General features: G+C 44.6%; 1 protein-coding gene across 7 annotated transcripts in view; it reads left to right on the top strand.

The window, feature by feature from the left end:
• Nucleotides 1-25276, top strand: part of espn (espin) — a 161988-nt gene that overhangs the window by 104063 nt on the left and 32649 nt on the right. For 3 of the 7 annotated variants that reach the window (XM_080215475.1, XM_080215474.1, XM_080215480.1), the window contains exons 10-13: nt 8308-8334; nt 17221-17357; nt 18227-18430; nt 19524-19667. In XM_080215475.1, the coding sequence (XP_080071601.1) occupies nt 8308-8334; nt 17221-17357; nt 18227-18430; nt 19524-19667 (512 nt within the window). The remainder of the gene's footprint in view (nt 1-8307; nt 8335-17220; nt 17358-18226; nt 18431-19523; nt 19668-25276) is intronic. The other 4 variants (XM_080215477.1, XM_080215476.1, XM_080215481.1 and 1 more) reach the window with 2 other exon arrangements.

The raw sequence follows: 25276 nt of genomic DNA, 5'->3' as shown, positions 1-25276 counted from the left end.
GCTTCTTGAGTATTGTTGGAACTTCACCTATCCAAGTAAGTACTCCTTCACATTCCAGACTTGTCTCTTGTAGATTGCAGACAGCTTTTGGGAAGTCAGGAGTGAGTAAATCGTTGCAGAATTCCCATCCTGACCTGTTCTTGTTGCCGCTGTATTTATATGGCTGGTGCAGTTCAATTTCTGGTCAATGGTAACCCCCTGGATGGTAATAGTGGGGGATCCAGTGATGGTAATGCTACTGATGATGATTAGCTCCTGTCTTGCTGGAGAACAATATAGTAAGAAGTCTCACAACACCAGGTTGAAGTCCAACCAGTTTATTTGATAGTAATCCCACAAGCTTTCGGAAATGGTGTTCCTTTGTCAGGTAAACCTGGTGTTGTGAGACTTCTTACTGTGTTTACCCCAGTCAAACGCTGGCATCTCCACATCAGAACAATATAGTAACATTGATTAATAACAGATACACTGGCATTTACCATAATGCAGGGATAACTTTGCGAATCAAAGTTCCTATTATAAAGTCTTGCTTTTGTTTTTGCAAAAATATACTTTATTTATAAAATATCTGAAAGAATCTTACAAACATTCCAAAATGGCCATCACTCAAAGTGCAATAATATTCAGGTTGTCTACCTAGATCATGTTACACTCTGAGGTGCTTCCATATAGACATTTCAAAATGGTCATTACAGATAGCGCGAAGGTGTTTCAGTTCTCTGTGTAGAACAAGTTGCATTCTGAGGGGCTTCCACACAATTGCGTTACATGTAATATTCACTGTGTATGTTCAATGTGAGTCATTCGGCCCAAGGGGATTCTGCTCCCCTCGGTTCACTGTGGCTGGAAGGTCTTAGACAGGGATGTTCCCTCGTTGTGCCTCTGCGGCGGCTGCCCCAGGTTTTAGTGCATCCCTCAGCATGCAATCCTGGGCTTTGGAATGTGCCAGTCTACAACACTTATCCATGGACAATTCCTTGCACTGGAAGACTGACAAGTTTTGAGTGGACCAAAGAGCATCTTATGAAGTCCTACTCATGTTGTGCAGGGTAGTGGAGTTAGTACTACAACATTGCAGCCCACATTTTACAATCAAGTGCAGGCGGCCAGTGGAGCTGCGTATCATGGATACAGTGCTGAAAATTACATCTGAGCAAAAGTGACAGTGTGGACCTGCTGGGGTCAGTATTAGGTGACTGTGAAACATGTTGAGAATAGTATTGTCACGCCGCATGCAAAAAGTAAACAAGATACTCATCTTGACCTTTTAATTTGCTAATGAGTCACCATCATCCATTGATATATCCCTATGTTAGGAAAATAAACATTTCCCTTTGCGTATTGAATATCTTAGTAGAATGGCATGCTATTAGTATATGGTATGTGTGCATAAGGTCTTATCTGACATCCCCTAACAATGGCTAATTAGCAAATTCACAAAAGCTGATTTACAGGAGAGTCTGACATCAATGCTTCACCTATTCTCCTCCCACTAGTGAACCAAAGGTTCCTCTGTTTAGACAAAAGTGAAAAATGAATCCAGGTTCACTGAGGTAAGTATCATCAAACACATCTGAGAAACAAACTGAGGAGACAGAGTGTCAAAGTGAAAACAGAACATTGAAAATAAATGTCTTTCCAGAGTTTCTCAGTGTGATCTCCATGGTTCCCAGTTGGACTTATATTGTGATTTCTCTATTATGGTTTCATGTTGAGGAAAGTCTAGTTATCTTTAAATCAAGTGTAAAATGGGTGACACGGTGGCACAGTGGTTAGCATTGCTGTCTCACAGCATCAGGGACCCGCGTTTGATTCACAGCTCGGGTCACTGTCTGTGCAAAGTCTGCACATTCTCCCCATGTCTGCATGAGCTCCCCCCCGCCACCCACACAGTCCGAAAGGCATGCTGGTTAGGTGCATTGGCTGTGCTAAGTTCTCCCTCAGTGTACCTGAACAGGCACTGGAGTGTGGCGACTTGGGGAATTTCACAGTAACTTCATTGCAGTAAAAAAGCAAAAGAGAAAATGCTGGAAAATCTCAGCAGGCCTGGCAACATCTATGAGGAGAGAAAAGATCTGATGTTTCAAGTCCAGATGGCTCTTTGTCATAGCTAGGATCAAAGCTTTTCCAGCATTTTCTCTTTTAACTTCATTGCAGTGTTAATGTAAGCCTACTTGTGACACTAATAAATAAACTAAACTAAAAAATGTGAATGATTATTGAGCAGATTAAGTGATTTGTATGTCCAACGAGTCAATTTTGTATAGGCCCGTGAAGACCCATATTTGACTATTCTCCTTTTCTGACTGTTTTGTTAACAAATGTTACATTCATGTGATGCCACTTTCTCAACTTTTTCCCAATGGATATTACATGGCAGATTAAAATCCTTATTATGTGATGGGAGCTATTTCAATAGTGGCACTCTACTGACAGAGTGTGCAGCAAGCACTTTGGAAAAATACCCTCTATTCTGTGTTTTCTCATCTCTGGTAATGTGACATGAGTATAAAATGCCAGAACATAAGAACATAAGAAATAGGAGCAGGAGTAGGCCATCTAGCCCTTCGAGCCTGCCCCGCCATTCAATAAGATCATGGCTGATTTGTCGCTGCTCAGTTCCACTTTCCCACTTTCTCCCCATAACCCTTAATCCCCTCTCTTATCAAAAACCCATCAACCCGCGTCTTAAAAATATTTAGCGAGGCAGCCTCCACCACTTCAACGGGCAGAGAATTCCAGAGATTCACCACCCTTTGACTGAAGAAGTTCCTCCTCAACTCCGTTCTAAACCGCCCCCCTTTTATCTTGAGGCTGTGCCCCCTAGTCCTACTGTCTTTTTTGAGCGGGAAGAGTCTCTCCACCTCTATCCTGTCCATCCCATTCATCATCTTATACGTCTCAATGAGATCTCCCCTCATTCTTCTAAACTCTAACGAGTACAAGCCCAGTTTATTCAGCCTCTCCTCATAGCTCAACCCCCTCAACTCCGGTATCAGCCTAGTAAACCTCCTCTGCACTCCCTCCAAGGTCAAAATATCTTTGCGCAGGTGCGGCGCCCAAAACTGCACACAGTACTCCAGCTGCGGCCTCACCAATGCCCTATACAGCTGCAGCAAGACCTCCCTACTTTTATATTCAATCCCCCTCGCTATGAAGGCCAGCATCCCATTCGCCTTCCTGACCACCTGCTGCACCTGCAAGCTGGGTTTTTGCGACTCATGCACAAGGACCCCGAGGTCCCTCTGCACCGTTGCCTGCTGCAGTTTTTCGCCCCGTAAGTAATAGTCCTTCCTACCATTCTTCGTACCAAAGTGGACCACCTCACACTTGCCAACATTAAATTCCATTTGCCATTTCCTGGCCCATTCGCCCAGCCTATCTAGATCCTTCTGCAGACTCTCCACACCCTCCGCACAATTTGCCGTTCCCCCAATCTTGTGACACTGTTGTAATAGTGTGTAGCCATACGCAAGTAAAGTGTATCAGAAATGTTTCCCTATCTGTATTAGGAGGGTGGTGTTATTAATAGCCCCCTTCATGCTTACATCTGCCCTGGTGATATGCCACTCTGGAGTGCCCATCTTCCCTTGCCTGGGACAGTGGAATGTGCTTTACCATGTGTTCTTATTTCCATTTCTACTGATTGACACTACATGGATTACTGTTTCGAAGCCTCTGTGTGTATGCACTGCTTGTGTCGCAGTGTCACATCTACTGATGTGAAGTAGAAGGTTAATTTTCCTCTCATGGATAAAATACACGACTGTGTTATCATTTTGTGCATCTAATTGTTAAAATCTCACCTGGTTAACAACTTGGTCCAGTTTGTGCCAGTCTCAAAGTTTTCTGACGCATTACGACCTAATCAAGGTGTCTTTCACTCTGCCTGTATTTTTTTGTGATGCTGTTGGCAAATGCCAGTTAATTATTAATACTAATGAACAGAACCAAGGAGATTCCTTTAACCACGGTAAGTCTAAGGTTTTATTAAAAGTCTTTTTTCTTTGGGGCTGTGGAACTATTTTCTTTTCAATGCAAATCCCAGGGCACTGAAACAGGCCCCCACTAACATCACATTAATCTGGCTGCTAAGAGGTCCAAGTCCCTTATATTCTCGTGAGATTGGAGCTGGAATGGGGCCCCCTATTTAAAGTTTAAAGTTTATTTATTAGTGTCACCAGTATGCTGACATTAACACGGCAATGAAGTTACTGTGAAAATCCCCCAGTCGCCTGTTCGGGTAGAGTTAGGGAGAATTTAGCATGGCCAATGCATCTAACCAGCACATCTTTCAGATTGTGAGAGGAAACCAGAGCACCCGGAGGAAACCCACGCAGACACGGGAGGAACGTGCAAACTCCACACAGACAGTCACCCAAGCCGGGAATTGAACCTGGGTCCCTGATGCTGTGAGGCAGCAGTGCTAACCACCGTCCACTGTTCATGCAATCGAAATATGTTGATTGTTTGAGGCGGCCTTTTTAAATAGGTTCCTGAAGAGAAATTTGAATAACCACCCTTTTTTATAGCTATTAATGATTTCTTGCAATACCACTGACTCCTAATGCGTTATACATAGTGCATGTTGTTAAACTGTAGTGAGGTGCCAGAATCAAAACACAAGAGGTGCACCCTGAAATCTGGATCCCGAATGCTCTTTCGCAACATGTTTTAAAACATACCACTAATACTTTTTCAAAAATAACATTTGAACCAATTTGTACAAAGAACAAAGAAAATTACAGCACAGGAACAGGTCTTTCAGCCCTCCGAGCCTGTACCGACCATGTTGCCCAACTGAACTAAAACCCCCTACCCTTCCGGGGACCAGATCGCTCTATTCTCATCCTATTCATGTATTTGTCAAGACTTAAAAGTCACTACCGTATCTACTTCCACTACCTCCCCTGGCAACGAGTTCCAGGCACCCACTACTCTCTGTGTAAAACATCTGCTTTGTACATCTCCTTTAAACCTTGCCCCTCACACCTTAAACCTGTATCCACTAGTAACTGACTCTTCCACCCTGGGAAAAAGCTTCTGACTATCCAACTAAGTGACTAACTGACTATCTGACTAAGTGAGTTTCAGACACTTCAAATACTTAAACAGCATTTTATCTAATCTTGAAACCACACTGGGATTGAGAATTATACTTACATTTACTCACCTATGTAACAACAGTAAGCAGACTTCTGTGTATTTGATAGTAGATTAGCTGCTTTAGAACATTTCCGAGAGATGTGATAAGGTTCTACGTAAATACCATTGATTTTCTTTCTGTGATTTCTTCCTTTATTTCTGAAAGAATATTTTTTATTTGAAAAGAATACTATCTACAAAACCAAAACACTTTCAAAAAATCCATTTTATTCATTCATGGGATGTGGGCGTTGCTGGCTAGGTCAGCATTTATTGCCCAACCCTAATTGCCCTTTAACTGAGTGGCCATTTCAGAGTTAATCACAGTGCTGTGGATTTGGAGCCATGCTGCCCAGACCAGGTAAGGAAGGCAGATTTCCTTTCCCTGTAGGGATATTAGTGAACCAGATGGGTTTTCGCAACAATTGACAATGGTTTTGTGATCATCATTAGACTTTGAATTCTAGATTTTTATTGAGTTCAAATGTCGCCTTCCGCCATGGCGGGGTTCGAACCCAAGTCCCCAGAGCATTGGCCTGGATTTCTGGATTATTGGTCCAGTGACTATATCACCATGCCATTGCATCCCCAGCTCGTCTCATCCTGAAGGGTATTTTTTAAATCTCTATCCTATCCTTACATGATATCCATAAACACATGAAAGTGACAATCCTGAGTCTTTTTTTGATTTTTAGACCACGGCTGTTGAATCTAACTGCACTGTGACTGCTTTTCTGAGGAAGGGTGCCCTTGCTTATACAAGGAGTACAGCAAAGCTTTATCAGGCTGATTTCTGGGGTGGCAGGTCTTTCATCTGAGGACGGACCAAGTTGGTTAGGATTATATTCACTGGAGTTTAGAAGAGTGAGGAAGGGATCTCACAGAAACTTATAAAATTCCAATAGGGTTAGACAGGGTGAATTCAGAAAGAATGTTCCTGATGGTGGGGGAATCCAGAGCTAGGGGTCATAGTTTGAGGATAAGGGGGTAAACCTTTTAGAACTGAGGTGAGGAGAAATTTCTTCACCCAGAGGGGGATGAATGTGTGAAATTCACTTCCACAGAATGTAGTAGAGACCAAAATGTTGTCTGATTTCAAAAAGAAATTAGATCTAGCTCTAGGGCCTAACGGGATCAAGGTATATGGGGGGAAGGCGGGATCAGGGTATTGAATTTGATGATCAAAATGGATGGTGGAGCAGGTTCGAAGGGCTGAATGGCCTACTCCTGCTTCTATTTTCTGTGTCTAATCCAACAGTAAATGAATGTAAAAGTCCAAGTCACCCTATTGAAGGTAGGGAAGGGAAGCCCTCCCTAGTTTCCTAGGTGGTGGTGGTAGGGGGGGCTGACATATTTCCCGAATGACCAATTTTCTGGTGGGCTTCTCCAGTCTCGCTGTGGTGAACAGAGATTAGGCTGAGCTCCAAATTCTCCGTCCTCGCTTGCAATGGTGGCGGGGCAAGGAAGGCCAGAAAATTCCGGCCGAACTTTTGTCACTGCTGTGGGATCTCTCTGTGCACAAAATGGCCACCACATTTTCCGCAACAGCTGCTTCACTTCGAGAGCAGCGGGCTCTAACGTGCTGCAGGAGCATCGTGAGGCTACGGAAGAGGCTTCTTAAATTCATGTTCCCTCTTCAAAACTTGACAGGCCTAGGCTGCGTTGATAGCTTTGTGATAGGCCCGGATACTGTTTCCGCCCCCGTCATTTGAGGATTTACTCCAGGAACTCATAAAATGTAATAGAGCCAACAGTTTGAGTTTAGATGACTCTAGATGAAGGGCCATCTAGGCTCGAAACATTGGCTCTATTCTCTCCCCACAGATGCTGCCAGACCTGCTGAGATTTTCCAGCCTTTTCTGTTTTTGTTTCAGATTCCAGCATCCGCAGTATTTTGCTTTTGTCACGTTATGATTCACAACGATTTAGTCTCTATCCAATTCTGTCAGAAATATAGAACTGCAGTTGTAGGAATAAACTGCACCGTACCGACAAAAATAATGCAAAACTGGACACCTGCAACTTAAATCGGGAATACAGGGCTGTGTGTGGAAGACAAAGATGGGTTAATAATGCATTTTTGTGAAAAGGTTACACATGAAACATCCAGCTGTGTTTTCTGTTTGGACAGCGATAAGCACAGTTCATTTAAACTTGACAACAAAGATCTTTCAGAACTCATCCTCAGGCCTGTATTTATTGCCCATCCTTAATTGCCCTGAGAAGGTGGTGGTGGGCCAACCTTCAGTTTGGAGATGGCTGGGTGGCTTGGAGGCCAATGCAACGGGTACCTGTGTGGTATCTGGAATCTCATTCAGGCCTCAGCATTTCAGGCGGGGCTTTAGACAGCTGAGCAATCATCGATTGAAAATGGTTGATAAGATGCCCCGGGCCTGACACGAGGGCCACAGGCTTCTTTCCGCCGCTGGGTGAACCAGTCGACCCTCTACGTGTGTGGACTTTCCATGGGGCAGGGTGGTCAGGGCGGTCCACCCCCTGCCCTGCTCTCTCGTGATTCTCCAGCCGTCGAGAAGGAGGCGCAGGGAGGAAGCGCAAAGTTTGGTGAGAGGGGAACTGGGAATGCCGCCGTCACCGAGACACATCCGAAGGAATTCTCTGCGGAAAGGCAGCCTGTGAACTGCCCATCGAATCAGTATCAGGTTAACTGAGCGGAATCATTGGGGGATGCATTTCCATGGCAACAGCAGCAATTTGTCAGAACGGGTTAGGATGAGGTGCGTTTGCGAAGGAACATAAAAGATTGTTTCCCAGGTTTTAATAGTTAAAAGTCAATAAACTTATTTAACTAACTGCAATCCCTTCTCTTCAGAACTTGCATAATCTTTTTGATAATTGTGTGCCCCTGTTCAGTTGTGTTTTTGACTTTTCTAATAGCTTTTCTCTTTCTCCTCCTGCTGCCTCTTTCGCTTCTCTCTCTCTGTCTGTTGTGGAACTGTTCCATTCCTCCCTCCCTCTCTCTCTCTGCACTGCACTGACAAACAATGTTCCCCCGTGTCATCATTTGCTTGGATCACGGCATCTCGTACACCTTGCCATGTGATTTCCTATTGTGCAACATCCCTGTCAATGGTCGGTGCGCACGGGATCGACAATTCCCTTGCCATGCCTGCTTCTCCTTTGCTAATGTTTCCCTCCATCCAGGAGGCAAAGGGCTGAGGCTAATTAAGGGTAAGTAACTTGATCGGAGCTTTGCCTGCAAGCTAGTTAGTCCTTGGTCAGGCGGTGAAAACCAGGTGAGATCACGCTGCCAGAACTGGAGGAATCGCTGACTTAAAGCAACCTGTTCTGCTCTCCCGTCGCACCAAAGGTGGGTGGGAATGAATTCAAACTTTCTGCCTTTTATTCTGAACTTATCAGGTTTTCACTGCTTTGTCCCAGCTGTCTTGCTAAGTAGTGACGGTGCGGGAGATCTTTTAGCTTGCCAAAGATTAGTTTTCAGCTTGATCTGTGTTCGTGTATATACGAAATGCTCTAACACCCTGTTACTGTTATAATGTGTTTACTCCAACTGTAGCAGAGTGGCTATTTTTAAAGTACTCTGGATATATGTACTGTTTTCTTCACAAGCTCATTTTGTATCAGTGCTTATTCTAGTTCCAACTCCAAAATTCAAATTCTGATTTTGTAAAGATATAAAAAGAATAGAGGTCTGATGTGTATTGAGGTAGGTATAATGTATAGAAATATTATAAATCAATCATGAAGACTCCTCTGCTGAGTATTCAATTTTCAAGGACAGACACTGGAATTTCAGTGGGAGTTTTAGGAAGTCACTAATATCAACTGAAAATTCTTTATGAGAGAGTTCAGGGGAAATTTATTTACACAGACCGGTTGTTGGAGCTTGGAATATTTAGCATCAAGAAGTAGCTCAGTAATAGACTATTGCAAGTTGCAAAGAAAGAAATGGACAAATATTTGCAGGGTGCAGGGTAGCGGACTGAGTTTTGAAAGCAGCTAGCAAAGAGAACAGAATGGGCCAAATGTCCTCACTCAGTATTGTAAATTGCTATGGCTTATGATATTAAATTCCCAATGGAAGAATCTTCGACAATGCGTTTGCAGAAATATCACTCCCTACAGTTACCAGAGGAATCCTTATTCCATTATTGAACAATAATGGAGATGGGGTATGATGTATAAATGTTACACTGGTGTAAACTATCCAGGATGGAAATTGGATGGGGCCACATCAACGTGATGGACTGATGAATTTCCCAGGAAGCTAATGACTAGGCACTGATACTGCAGGAAAGACATGGTTGCATTTGAAGTAAGTTTCTCTGTATTCCATATAACTCCTGTATGACACTTGTGCAATCTAGTGGCTATTTAATCTCCCACACACTCTGCTCAACTGAATATTGGAAGCAGCTACTCCCTGATGTGACTTATTGGTTTAGCACTGACCCAGGATACATGTGCAAGCTGTGTGAGTGCATAGTCAAATACAGGACGGTACTCTGTTTGGGTTCATACAAAATAGTCTTAATTTTCCCATCTTGACTGTCCTGCTTACAGAGTGCCAATAAGACTCAATTTAGGCCTACATCCATGTTGGGTGAGGAAAACACATCAGATTTCTTCATCGGCAGGGACAGAGTGTCTAGGACGGTGTGCGAGAATAACTAAGTTTTCTGCAAACTCTTTAATTGGATAAATATCTCACAAAGGAAAATAGTCTGTGACATTATTCCAACCCTGACACTTACCCTGTTGCTGCTAATTCCTAAAGTCCTCAGCCTTAAACTCTGGAATTTGCTCTTTAAACTTCTTCACCTTGCTACCATTCCTCAAAGTAAAAACCATTTGTTCAACCAAGTTTTTGGTCACCTCCTTATGTGACTAGGTATCAAGTTTCAATTGATAACATGTCTCTCGAGTATCATTGATTTGATTTAATTTGATTTATTATTGTCACATGTATTGGGATGCAGTGAAAAGCATTGCTTCTTGCACGCTATACAGACAAAGCATACCGTTCATAGAGTGCATAGGGGTGAAGGAAAGGAGAGGGTGCAGAATATAGGGTGGGATTTTCCAGCTGCACAGGCTGCAAGGTCTCTCTATCAGAGAAGTGATTACATTTTGAGAGTGTTTCATTGGCTGTAAAGTGCTTTGGGAATCTGAAAAATACAATTTAGTTACACGTCATTTTTTTCTTCTTTGACTGGTTCCCTGAAGAGAAGTTCTACAACCTCCTCATAGAATCACAGAATCCCGATAGAGCAGAGGGAGGCCATTCGGCCCATCGAGCCTGCACTGACCACAATTCCATCCAGGCCCTATTCCCATAACCCCACATATTTACGCTGCAAATCCCCCTGACACTAGGGGTCAATTTAGCATGGCCAATCAACCCTCACATCTTTGGACTGTGGGAGGAAACCGGAATACCCGGAGGAAACCCAAGCAGACACGAGGAGAACATACAAACTCCACACAGACAGTCACCCGAGGCTGGAATTGAAACTGGGCCCTGTGAGGCAGCAGTGCTAACCGCTATGCCACCGTGCCCAGCACTCCTGGTGAACTATTCCCTCTCCAACCCCATTTCCATCCCTCCCCTTCCTGATGGGAGCCAGACATTCACTCACAATGGTCGCTTGATAAGAGTTTCGTGGTACCATAATTCCATCCAGGCCCTATTCCTGTAACCCCACATATCTACCCTGCAAATCCCCCTGACACTAGGCATCAATTTAGCATGGCCAGTTAACCCTCACATCGTTGGACTTTGGGAGGAAACCAGAGTACCCTGAGGGAACCCAAGCAGACACGGGGAGAATGTACAAACTTCACACAGACAGTCATGAGGTGCGAAAAGGAAGGGGGAAACTGGAGGGGGGTAGGGGGCAGCAAAAATATAGTCCTCTGCAGTATTTATTGAGCTGAGGCACGATTGCCAGCCAGCTGTTAAGATTTGTCCTCCTCACCACCTAGTAAAGTTAGGCAAAGCTGCGTTTCACAATTCACTCGATTAATATTTGATTTGGGTTGATTGAGTCTTGTTTCTGTGGATTAGACCTCTTGTTGTCTGTGGGTTGGTTTAACTCAGAATTACCCTGGGTGGCTGGACATCTGTCGCAAAAGCTTCTGACATAATGCGTGTAGGTTGAAGCTGTTGTTTTCAATCTCTGGGCTAGTAAATAATGAATGGAATCCATTCTGTACGACTCCAGTAACCTCTTGCCAGATTAAGGCAGTCACCTGGCTGCTTTGAACGTCCTGTTTGGGGGTGTTTAAAGTATCATTTATTCATTTGTATACTAACAGCAGGCTGAAGCACAAAAGGCTGGAATCTACAATGGCCTGTTAGCTTTTTGGTGTATGCAGTGGTCTTATTGTAGCGCAGGTCGGAGTTTGGTGTGGGTAAAATTGAACGAGAAAGGAGCATCTTTCACATCCTTGAAATATCCCAAACGGCTTTCTGGCAAATGATGTACTTTCAGCAATTTTGCACGCGACACACTCCCAAAAGCAGCGATGAGTTAAATGACTTGATGATCTTTGCTTCGGTGACGACTATTAGCCAAGATGAAGCGATGGCCTAGTGATATTATCAGTAGATATTAATCCAGACATTCAGCTAATTCTCTGGGGACCCGGGTTCGAATCCCACCACCGCAGATGGTGGAATTTGCATTCAATAAATAATATCTGGAATTAGGAATTGACTGATAACCATGAAATCATTGTCGATTGTTGGAAAACCTGTCTGGTTCAATCATAGAATCCCAACAGTGCAGAAGAAGACAATTTGGCCTATCCAGTCTGCAATGGCTCCAATCCCCCATTACTCCATGTATTTGCCCTTGCTAATCCCCTGACACTAAGGAGCAATTTAGCATGGCCAATCCACCTAACCCACTGGGGGAATGTCCTTCAAGGAAGGAAATCTGCTGTCCTTACTTGGTCTGGCCTACATGTGACTCCAGAGCCACAGCAATGTAGTTGACACTAAATTGCCCTCGGGCAACTAGGGATGGGCAATAAATGCTGGCCCAGCCAGTGACGGCTATGTCCCACAGATGAATTAAGGAAGTAGACACGGGGCAATCTTTCCTGCTCCTTTTTGAACAGAGTATTTGGAAAGCTGATCTGAGAGGGGAGATGAGACCACTCAGTGGAATCTGAAAGAGAGAGGCTGGGATTATCCGGCCGCCTGTACTGCAAGACCGCAGATTCCCACCCAAGGTCGACGGACCTTTTGATGCACAGAATTTTCCGTCCTGCCCAGTACGATTCCCGTTTTGAGTGGGATGGGAAATTTCCACCCAGTGTCTCCAACAGCGGGGAACTGTCTCAGTGCTGCCCTGAACGGTCCGCTGAGATTTGGTATTCACTTTTCGGAATGTGGGACTGGAATCCACAAGCTGTCAAATTTACTGAGCCAATTGCTAGGTACACTAGTGTCTGTTGCTTTGTGTGAGCACTGAGTTATACTGCCGGCAGTGCAATGCCATTTGATCAGGAAAAGAGCAGTTCTGTGTCTATTCATATATATGCATGAACTGTGCATTAATGTTACTTCCGAATGTCACTCCATTTCCCCGATGCTGCTGGGGTACTGAGCAGTTCCACTGTTGCCTTTCTGGTGCCTCATCCATTACTGCGGTGGCACAGTGGTTAGCACTTCTGCCTCACAGCACCAGGGACCTGGGTTCAATTCCAGCCTCAGTTCACTGTTTGTGTGGATTCTCCCCGTGAATGCGTGGGTTTCCTCCAGGCGCTCCAGTTTCCCCCCACAGTCCAAAGATGTGCGGATTAGGTGGATTGGCCATGCTAAAATGCCTCTCAGTGTCCCAAGATTTGCAGGTTAGACGGATTAGCCATGGATAGGGCAGGGAAGAGCACCTGGGTAAGATATTCTGTCAGAGAGCCAGTGCAGACTCAATGGGCTGAATGGCCTCTTCTGCATTTTGGGAATCTATGATTTTACAATTAGGCAATAAAAGACCAGAATTTGTTGAATGCACCTTCCACTATCCTGGCAGGTTCCACAAAACAATGCCAACCAAGTCATTAGCTAATCCTGTCAATCAATTTCATTAGTCTACAACTGATCCAGAAGTTAAAAAACCCCAGTGGTGAAGAATCTTTGGAACCACAGGCACTTTTTCCCTCCCAAGCATGCTGCACCTCAGGTATGTCCATGCCCTAATCCAGAGGTGTTGGTGAATTTGTAACTCTGTTAGTCTGCCCTATGTGATTTCAGCTATCCTTGCAGAAATCAGGAACTGAACCTTCATTTTATGCTGCTCAACTCTTACTGAATCCACAGCCTTGTGCCCCAGTAAGAAGTCCCACAACACCAGGTTAAAGTCCAACAGGTTTATTAGGTGTCACGAGCTTTCGGAGCACTGATGAAGGAAGCAGCACTCCGAAAGCTCACGATACCAAATAAACCTGTTGGACTTTAATTTGGTGTTGTGAGACTTCTTACTGTGCCCATCCCAGTCTAATGCTGGCATCTTCACATTATTCTATCCCAGAGGCAAGTGTGCCCAGTCCAGCTCACTCACAGAAATGCTTTGTTTCTGTGTGTGCAGAACGATACACAGAATAATATATTTACTTTTTAAATTTTTTTCAATGGGTTTGGGTTTCCCTGGCTGGACCAGCAATTTGCTATCCCCTAAATGTCCTTGGGGAGGCATTTAAGAGTCAACCACATTGCTGTGGATCTGGAGTTACATGTAGGCCAGACCAGGTAAGGACAGCAGATTTCTTTCCCTGAAGGACGTTAGTGAACCAGATGAATTTTTCCAACAATCGGCAATGGTTTCATGGTCGTCAGTAAACTTCCAGATTTTTATTGAATTCAGATTTCACCATCTGCCATGGTGGGATCTGAACCCATTACCTTGGGTCTCTGGGTTACTAGCCCAGCAACAATACCACTGTGCCATGCCCCTAATGAGTTGATTTCTGGATGAGGAGGTGGGGGAAGAAGGATTAAATCCTCGCTTGTTCTTCATAAAGAGCGACAAGAAATTTTGAGGCCCTGATTCCAGATTGCTAAAACTGTAAACAGCGACGGGAAACCTACCTTGAAATTTCCCCACGGAAATACACTTTATACGTGCAGCTTTGTCAACATTAATGTACACGTCAGTTAACGTGGCAGCTTAGGGTTGCTGCAGTCTGGCAGCCACTCAATAAGGCTTCCAATTAGTGCTGATTCTCAATAGATTGAATCATAAAACTCCACCTAATGGCTGCTTCTTTTCCACTGGGGGTTGGCACATCAGTCATTGTGCAACAAGCTCAGCCCTGCCAACATCCACCTCAGATCCTGAACTACTCAGGAAGGGGTTTGTCTAGAATATTGTCACCTGTTTGGACACAGATTTGACTGTTGAAAAATCAATCTGACGGCCAGGTATTTGATGATATGCATTCATTTTCTTTTGCACGCACTATAGCCTGTTAAAGTTTATTTATTAGTGTCACAAGTAGGCTTACCTCAGTGCTGCAGTGAAGCTATTGTGAAAATCCCCTGGCCACCACACTCTGGTGCCTGTTCGGGTACACTGAGGGGGAATTTAGCATGGGCAATACACCTTAACCAGCACATCTTTCGGACTGCGGGAAGAAACCACAGCACCCAGAGGAAACCCACGCAGTCATGGGGAGAACGTGCAAACTCCACACAGACAGTCAGCCAAGGCCAGAATTGAACACAGGTCCTTGGCGCTGTGAGGCAGCAGTGCCAACATATGCGTACAAAGGCATAAGATGATTAGAACAAGTCTCTTGTGACCAGATTTTAAAAATCAATAAACAAGCTCTCAAGTTCCATGATGTTGTTCAGATGAAAAGGCTTCCTGGTTCAAATCTAGCTTTCCCACGCAGAATAACCAATCGTGACCTATTAATTGATTAATCTTACTTCCCATTGTTGGAAGGCTTTCTTCAATACCTACGCTCACGGATTTTGACTAAAGTGGACTGAAGGTTTGCAGCAATACCTGGGGTACACTGTTTAACATTCCTGAAATTAACATTTAGCAGCTCATTAGAAATCGATGGGTCGAATAAAACAGTGAAATTTATAGTGGACGCACAAATCACTTGTATGAAAATCTTTTGCTGACGATTTTTAACAAAGTCCATATATGATCAAAGAACGTTACAGCACAGGAACAGGCCCTTTGGCCCTCCAAGCCTGCACCGACCATGCTGCCCGACTGAATATATTTTAAATAGAATGGCACTTCCGTTACCGGATGTGACTTCACACGGACATAGCCCATTTTACAAAGTTAGATACCTGCTGCCTTGCCCAGTATTAACTGACTAAACTGCTGGTTACATAGCCCGTCTGGCACTGAGTCTACCCATGATGTGACACTGATTAACATAAAGCTCTTTAAGAATTCAACCACCTTCCGCTAGGATTTAAAATGTTAAGGACCTGGATGTAAAGTTTTCAAAGTCCTTTCCCACATCCCTTTGGAACAACCCTTGCAGTTGCCCCTATTGCATCTCCCTCGTAGGTCACAGTCTATCAGGAATCACACATATTAATGTCTTTCTTCCGTGCCTTTCGAGCCTTTTATTCTTTCTGTGGTTCGAGGTTGTGAGAAAAGGCTCCAGTGATTTAATTTATTTGCACCAGAGAAAAGAGGGTGTCTTCAAAATAGTGGAAGAAAAGGTGAATGAAGACAAGGTATTTCACTGGGACAATGAGCTATAGAACAAGCAGCCTCAAGCACAAAACACACACGTCTTGAGCAAGGTTAGAGATTAAACAAGACAATCTACACACAGGTACCGGGGTTGTAGAACAGAGTTCAGGTGAAAGTAAGTGTTTCAGGATCTGTTGATGCCTTTCGAAGGGAGCAGATTGCTACCTATTGTAGGTGAGATTGAGGATTCTAATGCTACTTGTCACTTTTCAAAGGGAACATCAGCAAGAGAGAGCTTGATGTGGCTTTAATACAGGTTTAACAGATATGATTGGGAGTGCTGCTGTATGATTGACTTAAAAAGCATAAAGAGGGGAATTTTAGCTCTCGATTGGGATAATTACAGATACAGGTGGGTACAAAGTCTCACACCGTTTGGCTCCATGCAAGACCTGGGCTATTTCCCCAGAGGAGTGAAGGCAGGAGAATACTAGGAATACCTGTTCACATGCAACAGGTAGCCAGTGTATCCACTCATGCTAGCTGTGTTCTCAAAGGCTGCCAGGAATAGAACAGAATCCCTACAGTGCAGAAGGAGGCCATTCGATCCACTGAGTCTGCAGTGACTCTCTCTGACAGTGTACCTTAACCAGGCCCTTTCCCATAACGCAAACATCAAGCCTACATATCTTTGGTTTTCTCCCACTGTTCAAAGATATGCGGGTTAGATTGATTGGCCAGGATAAATTGCCCCTTAGTGTCAGGGAGGTTAGCAGGGTAAATACATGGGGTTACGGGGCTGAAGCCTGGGTGGGATTGTTGCGGGTACAGGTTCGATGGCCCAAATGGCTTCCTTCTGCACTGTAGGGATATTATGATTCAAAATGCCCCCGTTTCATCCAGGGGTGGGTAACTAAAGATATATGTGAATCACATAGCAGTGTTAAAATGCACAAGAAACGATCCCAAAACAAGGAGACATTGTATGTTAATGTCTCCTTGTTTTGGGAACATTAAAACTGGGTTTTAAAGCTAGGTTTTACAGGGGAGCTGTGTCACGGTGATAATGAAGCAGTTCTAGATTCATTCTCCTCAACCAGTTGTCCCATTTCCTTGTGTTTCCATGGAGCTATTTGGCCTGGTATGAAAGGATGTTCAGGGGTCTACAGCAGCAGCAGAGGACAAGCTTGTCGCGAATTGGCAGCCTGTTAAACACTGCAACAATTTTAATTCTGCATTGACTCGGAGAGCAATGCCAAGAGTTTTTAACTTCAAACCAAACAAAAGTGACAGTGAGACTCAGAGATGAGGACTGACGTACACCAGGAGTTTTAACAGTTTGAAGTCTGCTGTGCGAGAGTGGAACTGCTCACAGAATACCATCCGGTGATCTCCAACTTCTCACCTTCATTCCCCACAGGTACAAAATCTTTCAACATGATGTCCCCCACTGGCGATAACTCTGAGTTACTGGCTGAGATTAAAGCTGGGAAGAATCTGAAGCCAACTGTGCAGAGTAAAGGGTGCACAGTGGTCTACGCAAGCTCTGGGGCCACGGTAAGTGATATCAGAGAGGAAAGACATTGCGTTGACCCTCCGCAGATCAGAAACCGTACAAATGTGAGGGATTGCATTTTGGGAGGAGTAATACAGATAGGGAATAGACAGTAAATGGCAGAACCCTTATGAGTATTGATAGGCAAAGGGATCTGGGTGTAGAGGTACACAAGTGACTGAAAGTGGCAATGCAGGTGGAGAAGGTAGTCAGGAAGGCATATGGCATGCTTGTCTTCATTGGCAAGTCATGTTGCAGCTTTATTGAACCCTAGTTAGGCCACACTTGGAATATAGTATTCAATTCTGGTTGCCACACTACCAGAAGGATGTGGGGGCTTTGGAGACGGTACAGAAAAGATTTACTGGAATGTTGCCTGGAGGGCATTAGTTATGAGGAAAGGTTGGAGACACTTGGTTTGTTCTCACTGCAGTGATGGAAGTTGTGGGATGACCTGGTAGAAGTCTACAAGACTATGAGAGGCATGGACAGAGTGGATAATCAGAAGCATTTTCCCAGGGCGGAAGAGTCAATTGCTAGGGGGCACAGGTTTGAGGGGCAAGGTTTAAAGGAGATGTGTGAGGCAGATTTTTTGCACAGAGGGTGGTGGGTGCCTGGATCTCATTGCCTGGGGGGGGGGGTAGAGGAAGCAGATACGATAATGACTTTAAGGGGTGTCCTGACAAATACATGAATAGGATGGGAAAGAGGGATATGGTCCCCGGAACAGTAGGGGGTTTGGGGCAGCATGGTCGGTGCAGGCTTGGAGGGCCGAATGGCCTGTTACTGTGCTATAACTTTCTTTGCTCTTTGTACTTAACAACTGTCCAACCTCACCAAACTTGTCTTTGTTTTGTCTGTTGCGCCACAGCCTGAGCACCCGGGCACAAAACGCCAGGGGGGCAGCCCGACTGAACCAGTCGTCAATGGCATTGCGACATCACCGACATTGGACGTCGAGTCTCTCATTCCGACGCATGACGAGCAGGGGAACTCAATCCCGGAGTGGAAGAGACAGGTGATGGCGCGGAAGCTGCAGGTGAAAATCCAGGAGGAGGAGGAGCAGCGACGCAGAGTGAGTTTTAGGACGTACACACCCTTATTGTAGCGTTGTGCCCAGCGCCCTCGTCACCGTGTCTTTTTTGATCGCCTTCAGGATTGATGAGACCGTGATTGGTCGCACCAAAACATATTTGAGCTAAGAGCAATCTGAGGGAAAATCAAAAGCTCCGTGAGGAGGGCGAAGGCGACTGAAGTGTAATTTCTTACAGTTATGCCAAGCAAGATTGTAAAAAACATCAAATAAGTCTTGTTTCCTAGCGTGCAGTTCAATACGGAAAAGGTAACAACATGAAAATGGGCCATTCAGCCCATCTAATTTGTGTCAGTGCTTATCCACCACTCGAGCAAACAGTTCCAACCACGGTTACCCCCATCCCACCCTTCCCAAATCTCTTCAATCGTTTTGCCGTCATTCATCTGTTCGATCGAATCTTGAAAATTGCCACTGTTTCTGACTGAACCGATAGGCCTAAGGGGTGGGCAGGGTAAATTCCGGAAACTTCCATTTCTCTACACGAAGAGGATTTTCCTGCCTTCTAAGATAAGTCAACGCTCAGGAACACACTGCCTGAAAGAGCGATAGGCCCAATGCAGTTTCAGTTGTATCTTGCAGAAGGGAATTGGATATATCCGTGAAGGGAAAGATTGCAGAATTCCAGGGAAAGGCAGGTGAGTGGGATAACTGGATGGCTCTCTCAAAGTGTGCACAGGATAGTGGGCCGACTGATCTCTTTCTGTGCTATCTGATTGAATCCAAGGGCATGATCTTACCGGCTGTTCACGCCACGCTCCTGTTGCAGCGAGTTTGGAGAATTTGGCCTCTGGCCAAATCTCCATTCACTGCAACGGGATGGGAAAATCCTGCCAGTGTGAACGGTAATAAGATTTCGGCCCATGAGACTGCGTCCATGCTGACCACAGACGGCCTCTTCTCTCTACTGGCTATTCAGTTCTTCCTAGTCACGATTTTAGACTCTGTCTTGTGGGACAGGCCCAGGACTGAGTGGAACTGGACCGAGGTGTTGAATGGCCTCCTCCTTGTTCCTTTATATTCCTACTTTGAATGGATGCTGAATGCAGTTCTACTTTCCTGCTGCCTTTCTCAGCCACCATCAGAAACAGAGTTGGATGCCGAGCCTCTGGTCCCGACTCACGACGAGGAGGGGATCCCGATCCCAGACTGGAAGAGGAAGATGATGGCGCGGAGACTGCAGGTGAAGATCCAAGAGGAGGAGGAGCAGCGACGCAGAGTGAGTCTTGAGATGTACACACCCTTACTGTATCCATTCAGAACCACAGAGTCCTTCTGGACACTTCAGCTCATTCTGATCTTTTGCTGCATTGTCTTTCATTGCCAGATGGTCACTGATGGTCTAGTTCAGGAGTCTGGTTGGACATTTTATTGACAGTGATTGACGGCAGGGACAGAAAGGGCGCTCCATTATTGTGGATAATGCAGAAAGCATTGAATGTTCCTCAGTACAAGGTGGAGGTCCAGGCTTGCACCATGACAGAGAGGCTCTTTAACTCATGGTGGAAATGCCCGAAGATACTGTCCCCTGAACACGGCATCGCCCATCTTTGTTGGGGGAGGGATGTGGGAGGAGAATTATGTCAGTGGTTTCACACATACATGAGTTACAAGGCAGGTGGCCATTTTAGTCACCAGCTGCCTCCAATGAAGTGGATTCTTGGAAGATCAGGAGTGTGAAACCCAGAGTATGCAGATTAGAAGAGGTACGAGGAAATCTAAACTTGGTGGATTCATTTGGAGAGGTAGAGTATTCATCTGGATAGGGTCCGGGGACACCTTTGGGAGAAGTAAGCCACACTTTGGGAAAGGTAAAACACCTTTGGGGATTGTTAAAATTAGACATGATAACGCACCTGTTATGCACAAACTCATTGGCACTTAAACTGTCGAAGAACTGTCTAGCTGTCAGTGAACTGTCAAGGAAGTGTCAAACCTGTCAAGATAGTGTCTAAGGATATTGTTCACTTTGCATGAAGGGTGTAAGGTAAGGTGGCGCTCATGAGTTGGCATTGAGGTTATGAGGGGTAGATAAACATAGGTTGACAAACAGTATATGAGGAGCCATAGAGAATGGTGGAGGGGCATGGGCTGGCATGGTGCGTATGTAAGACCGTAGTGCATGGGCAGGATCATGAGTTAGTATGGGTTGGCATAGATGGGGCATAGGGAGGATATGGAGGAAGGGATGAGATCTGCATTTTAGTTTGATCTTTTATTTAAACACAATGCTGGTGCGCTGAGGCAGACCTTCCGCCCAGCCCACTCCTGCACTTCAGCCCCTGCTCTTGTTCCGGGTTCACCCACTCTGACCCCTATTTCAGCCCATCCCCACTGACCAAAAACCTGACCTACCAACCGGCAGACGTCTTTGAAGGTCGGGTTTGGCACAGCTGCCAAATTTCCCCACTCTGCGCACCCAACTCAGGAATGGAAATCTAGGCCAGGTGTCATGCCTCTGGCCAGATGTGGCCCTGAATTTTCTGGATCACTTTGCAGAAGTCACATCAAGATTTAAACCTGCTCTGTGCCCAGCGTCCTGCTGGGAATTTACTGCAGGGCCTATCAGTTAATAGGTGAATGGAGAAAAAAAAGCAGTGAAAATCTCATGCCCCAATAGGGATGATAACCAGGGCTTCAGCTCTGGTGACTCACTCTCAGAGCCTCTTGTTCCTGCCCGTTTGCCTCTTCCCCTATTTCCTATGTGGAATAACTGTATTTCCGTCGGGAAGGCCAATCCCTCGAATAATCTCCAGAATGCATGACAGAGGACGGGTTCCCCAAAAATCGAAGCTATTCTGAGACCGACAGCACTTTGGTTAAGTGTAGACTTCATTTAGAATATTGTGAGCAGTTTTTGGTCCCATGCCTAAGGAAGGACATGCTGGCCATTACAACAATCGACACTGGTTTCAAGGTCATCTTCAGATTTCTAGTTCCACTTTTTATTGAATTTATTGAACGTGTTAGGGATTCGAACCCAGGTCCCCTGAGCATTACCTTGGGTTTCTGGATAACTGGTTGAGCAACGTTGCTTACCATGCTTAAATCGATCACACTTAAGTGTCCTGAGCAGAAAATATTACCCACGTCTAGTCCGGTTACACTTAAACATTCCAGGAAATTCTCTTCCAATGTCTGTTGTTTGTTGTACTGGAGAGTTATTCATGAGGTGACTGTTATATGGAAATTGAGCATTCCTTGTTATTTTTAAGGAATTTGATCTGGATACTCCTCACAAAGTCCTCCAGACAATAACATTAACCGGATAAATTTACCAAATCATTTGGAAACTACAGTCTATTCATAGTGTAAGTGTGTGGAGCAAAGGGCTCTCTGCTGAGAATTTATTTGATAAAACTTGCTTGGCATAACTAATGTGAATTGGATTGCTGTGTTTGTGTGTAACATTTCAGTGCTTAGATATTTTTAATATTGTATCTTATTTCTTACAAATTGCAAACATTAGAATGAGCTTGAATTCATTGTAGAGCTGTTCTAAATAATTGATATTCAAGTTTCTCAAAAAATATTTTGTACTGACCTCAATTCATCAATATAAAAATGTACACAAATGCACATTTATGCCTTTTACGATGTATGGTTTAAGGGACTGATTTAAAACCAACATTTAAACATTATTCAAACCATCTCAAGTGCCGAAAATATGACCCATTCATCACATCATAAGGTATATTTGAGTATTAGAAATGTATAAGGAAAAAATCTTGGTTGTTCATAATTGATGCAATTGCAAAGTTTGATGCGCTTTTTCATGATAAGATGGAGTACATCACACAATTTTGCTCTTCAAGACCAGGATATCTTAGCATGCCCCAGAAATCGGTGCCCAGAGTTTAAACTCTTGATATAAGAAATGGTAGTGGCATTCAGGCTGATTAAAAAGCAATTAAAGCATTAGCTCAAGGAACGGCACAAGAGCTTAATGTAGATAAGTGTGGAGTAATACATACAGGAGCAGAGACAGCAAACATGTGTATGATAACAGGGTATCAATTAGTAAAGGTAAAAAAAAAGTGTGAATGGGTGTGATTGATAAATAAATGCTGAGATTATCTCCTCAATGTGAAGCTGTTTAGAAACCCAATTGAATATTGGAACACCAGTCTGGAGTATTGGACTCACAAAGAAAATAATTCATCCTAGGCTTGTGTTGATCAGTATGAAGCCACTTGTGGAATTGTGTGTGGCATTCTGGTTAAGAATAATCCTGGGACCGAGACCTAGGGGCAGCACAGTGGTGCAGTGATAGTACTGCTGCCTCATAGTGTCAGGGACCTGGATTCAATTCCTGGCTTGGGTCACTGTCTGTGTGGAGTTTGCATGTTCTCCCTGTGTCTGTGTGGGTTTCTTCAGGGTGTTCCGGTTTCCTTCCACAGTCCAATGATGTGTGAGTTAGGTGGATTGGCCATGCTAAATTTCCCCTCAGTGTCAGGTGGGACTAGCCAGAATAAATGTGTGGCGTTATGGGGATAGGGCCTATGTGGGATTGTGGTCAGAGCAGACTCGATGGGCTGAACGGCCTCTTTCTGCACTTAGGGATTCTATGAATTTTTGAGGGACTTTTCGAACTGGGTTTATTTTCATTGCATAGAAGCACATTGGGGAGAAACATAGGCCAAAATCTCCCACCCCACGCACCGTGGGAATCACAACAGACAAGACAGAAAATTTGGCAGACAGCAGTGGGTTAGCACTGCTGCCTCACAGCACCCACAGTGCAGAGAGAGGCCATTCGGCCTATCAATCCTGCACTGACAACAATTCCATCCAGGTCCTATCCCTGTAACCCCATGTATTTACCCTGCTAATCCCCCTGACAATAAGGGGTAGTTTTGCATGGCCAATGTTTTTACGACAAGGATAGATAAATTTTTAAACAATAATGAATTAAGGGCAATGGTGAGTGGGCGGGTAAGTGAAGCTGAGCCCATGATCTTATTGAATGGCACAGCAGGCTCGAGGGGCTACTCCTGCTCCTAGTCCTTATGTTCAATCAACCTAACCCTAGTCAGCCTAGTCAGCGATGCCCACATCCCATGAAAGGTTAAGTTAAAAAATTAAGTTTTGGACCCCAGCCCTGGGATGGATATTTAACACCTAAAAGACTACAGTGTAGGTTAAACCAGAAGAGCATCAGGGGCAGCACGGTGGCACAGTGATTAGCAATGCTGCTTCACAGGGACCTGGGTTCAATTCGGGCTTCGGGTGACTTGTCTCTGTGGAGTTTGCACATTCTCCCTGTGTCTACATGAGTTTCCTCCCACAGTCCAAAGATGTGCGGGTTAGGTTAAGTGACCATGCTAAATTGCCCTTTAATGTCAGGGGGATTAGGAGAGTAAAATATGGGGTTATGGAGATAGGACAGGACCTGGGTGGGATTGTTTCAGTGCAGGTTTGATGAACCAAGTGGCCTCCTTCTGCACTGTAGGGATTCTATGATATAAAGGGTTAAATTATGAAACCAGATTGCACAAATCTGACTTGTTTTCTGTCATGTTTAGAAGATTGAGGGGTGATCTAATTAAACCATTTAAAGTTTTAGTAGATAGGGAGAAAGTATGTTTTCCATGGGGAAATCCAGAACAAGGGAACAAAATTTTCAGTTGGAGCTAGACCATTCAGGGGTAATGTCAGGAAGAATTATTTCACAAAAAGGGTAGGGAAAACCTCAAAAGGCTGTAGATACTGAGTCAATTGGCCAATATCAACAGATCTGCATTCAGTAAAGGGCCCAGGGTAAGTAAGTTGAGTTGAGGTATAAAGCAGCCATGTTATTGGATGACAAAATAGGGCTCGAGTAGCAGAACAGCCAAGTGCTGGACCCAAATTCACAAATATTTGGTCAGAAAATGAATGGGGGGGTTGTGAGAAAAGCATAGACTGATATTGATAAATACCCTGCAGGGTATGGAGGTTCCTGAACGGCTGACACTGAGGCAGAAAATGTCTGTGGATTGTATGAGATATGAATGGAGTGAGTCATTCAGCCCTGCCAGCCTTTTCTAAAATTAATTTGCGGTCTGTGGGTGTCGCTGGCTAGGCCAGCATTTATTGCCCATCACTAATTGCCCTTGAGAAAGTGGTGGTGAGCTGCCTTCTCGAACTGTGTAAACACAGTAAAAAGTCTGACAACACCAGGTTTAAGTCCAACCGATTTATTTGATAGTCAATTCACTAGCTTTCGAGGTCACCCTCTTCGTCAGGTGAATGGAGAGTTCTGGCCTCAGACAGAGCATATAAAGCACAGACAGTTTAGAGATTACTGATTAGAATGCGAATCCTTACACCTAACCTGCTGTTCAAGACCTGAAGTGGCTGATAATGTGAGTGGAAGGAGCACTGATCACAGTTTAAAGAGATGTGTATTGTCTCCAGACAGTACAGTAAGTGAGGTTTTGCAAACCCAGGCAAGTCACGGGGGTTACAGATAGTGCGACATGAACCCAAGATCCCTGTTGAGACCGTCCTCATGTGTGCGGAACTTGGCTGTCAGTAACTGATGTGTACTGTCTGGAGACAATACACATCTCTTTAACCTGTGATCAGTGCTCCTTCCACTCACATTGTCGGCCACTTTAAGACTTGAACAGCAGGTTAGGTGTAAAGATTCACATTCTGATCAGTAATTGTAAACTGCCTGTGCTTTATATGCTCTGTCTGAGGCCAGAACTCTCCATTCACCTGACGAAGATGTAAACCTCGAAAGCTAGTGAATTTACTATCAAATAAATTGGTTGGACTTAAACCTGGTGTTGTCAGACTTTTTACTGTGTTTACCCCAGTCCAACGCCGGCATTTCCACAT

This window comes from Carcharhinus amblyrhynchos, chromosome 30 (assembly GCF_965287045.1).
Source record: "Carcharhinus amblyrhynchos chromosome 30, sCarAmb.v2.hapA, whole genome shotgun sequence".
Lineage (NCBI taxonomy): Eukaryota > Metazoa > Chordata > Chondrichthyes > Carcharhiniformes > Carcharhinidae > Carcharhinus > Carcharhinus amblyrhynchos.
The sequence above is the reverse complement of the archived record's forward strand: the minus strand, read 5'-3'. Positions and strand labels throughout refer to the sequence as shown.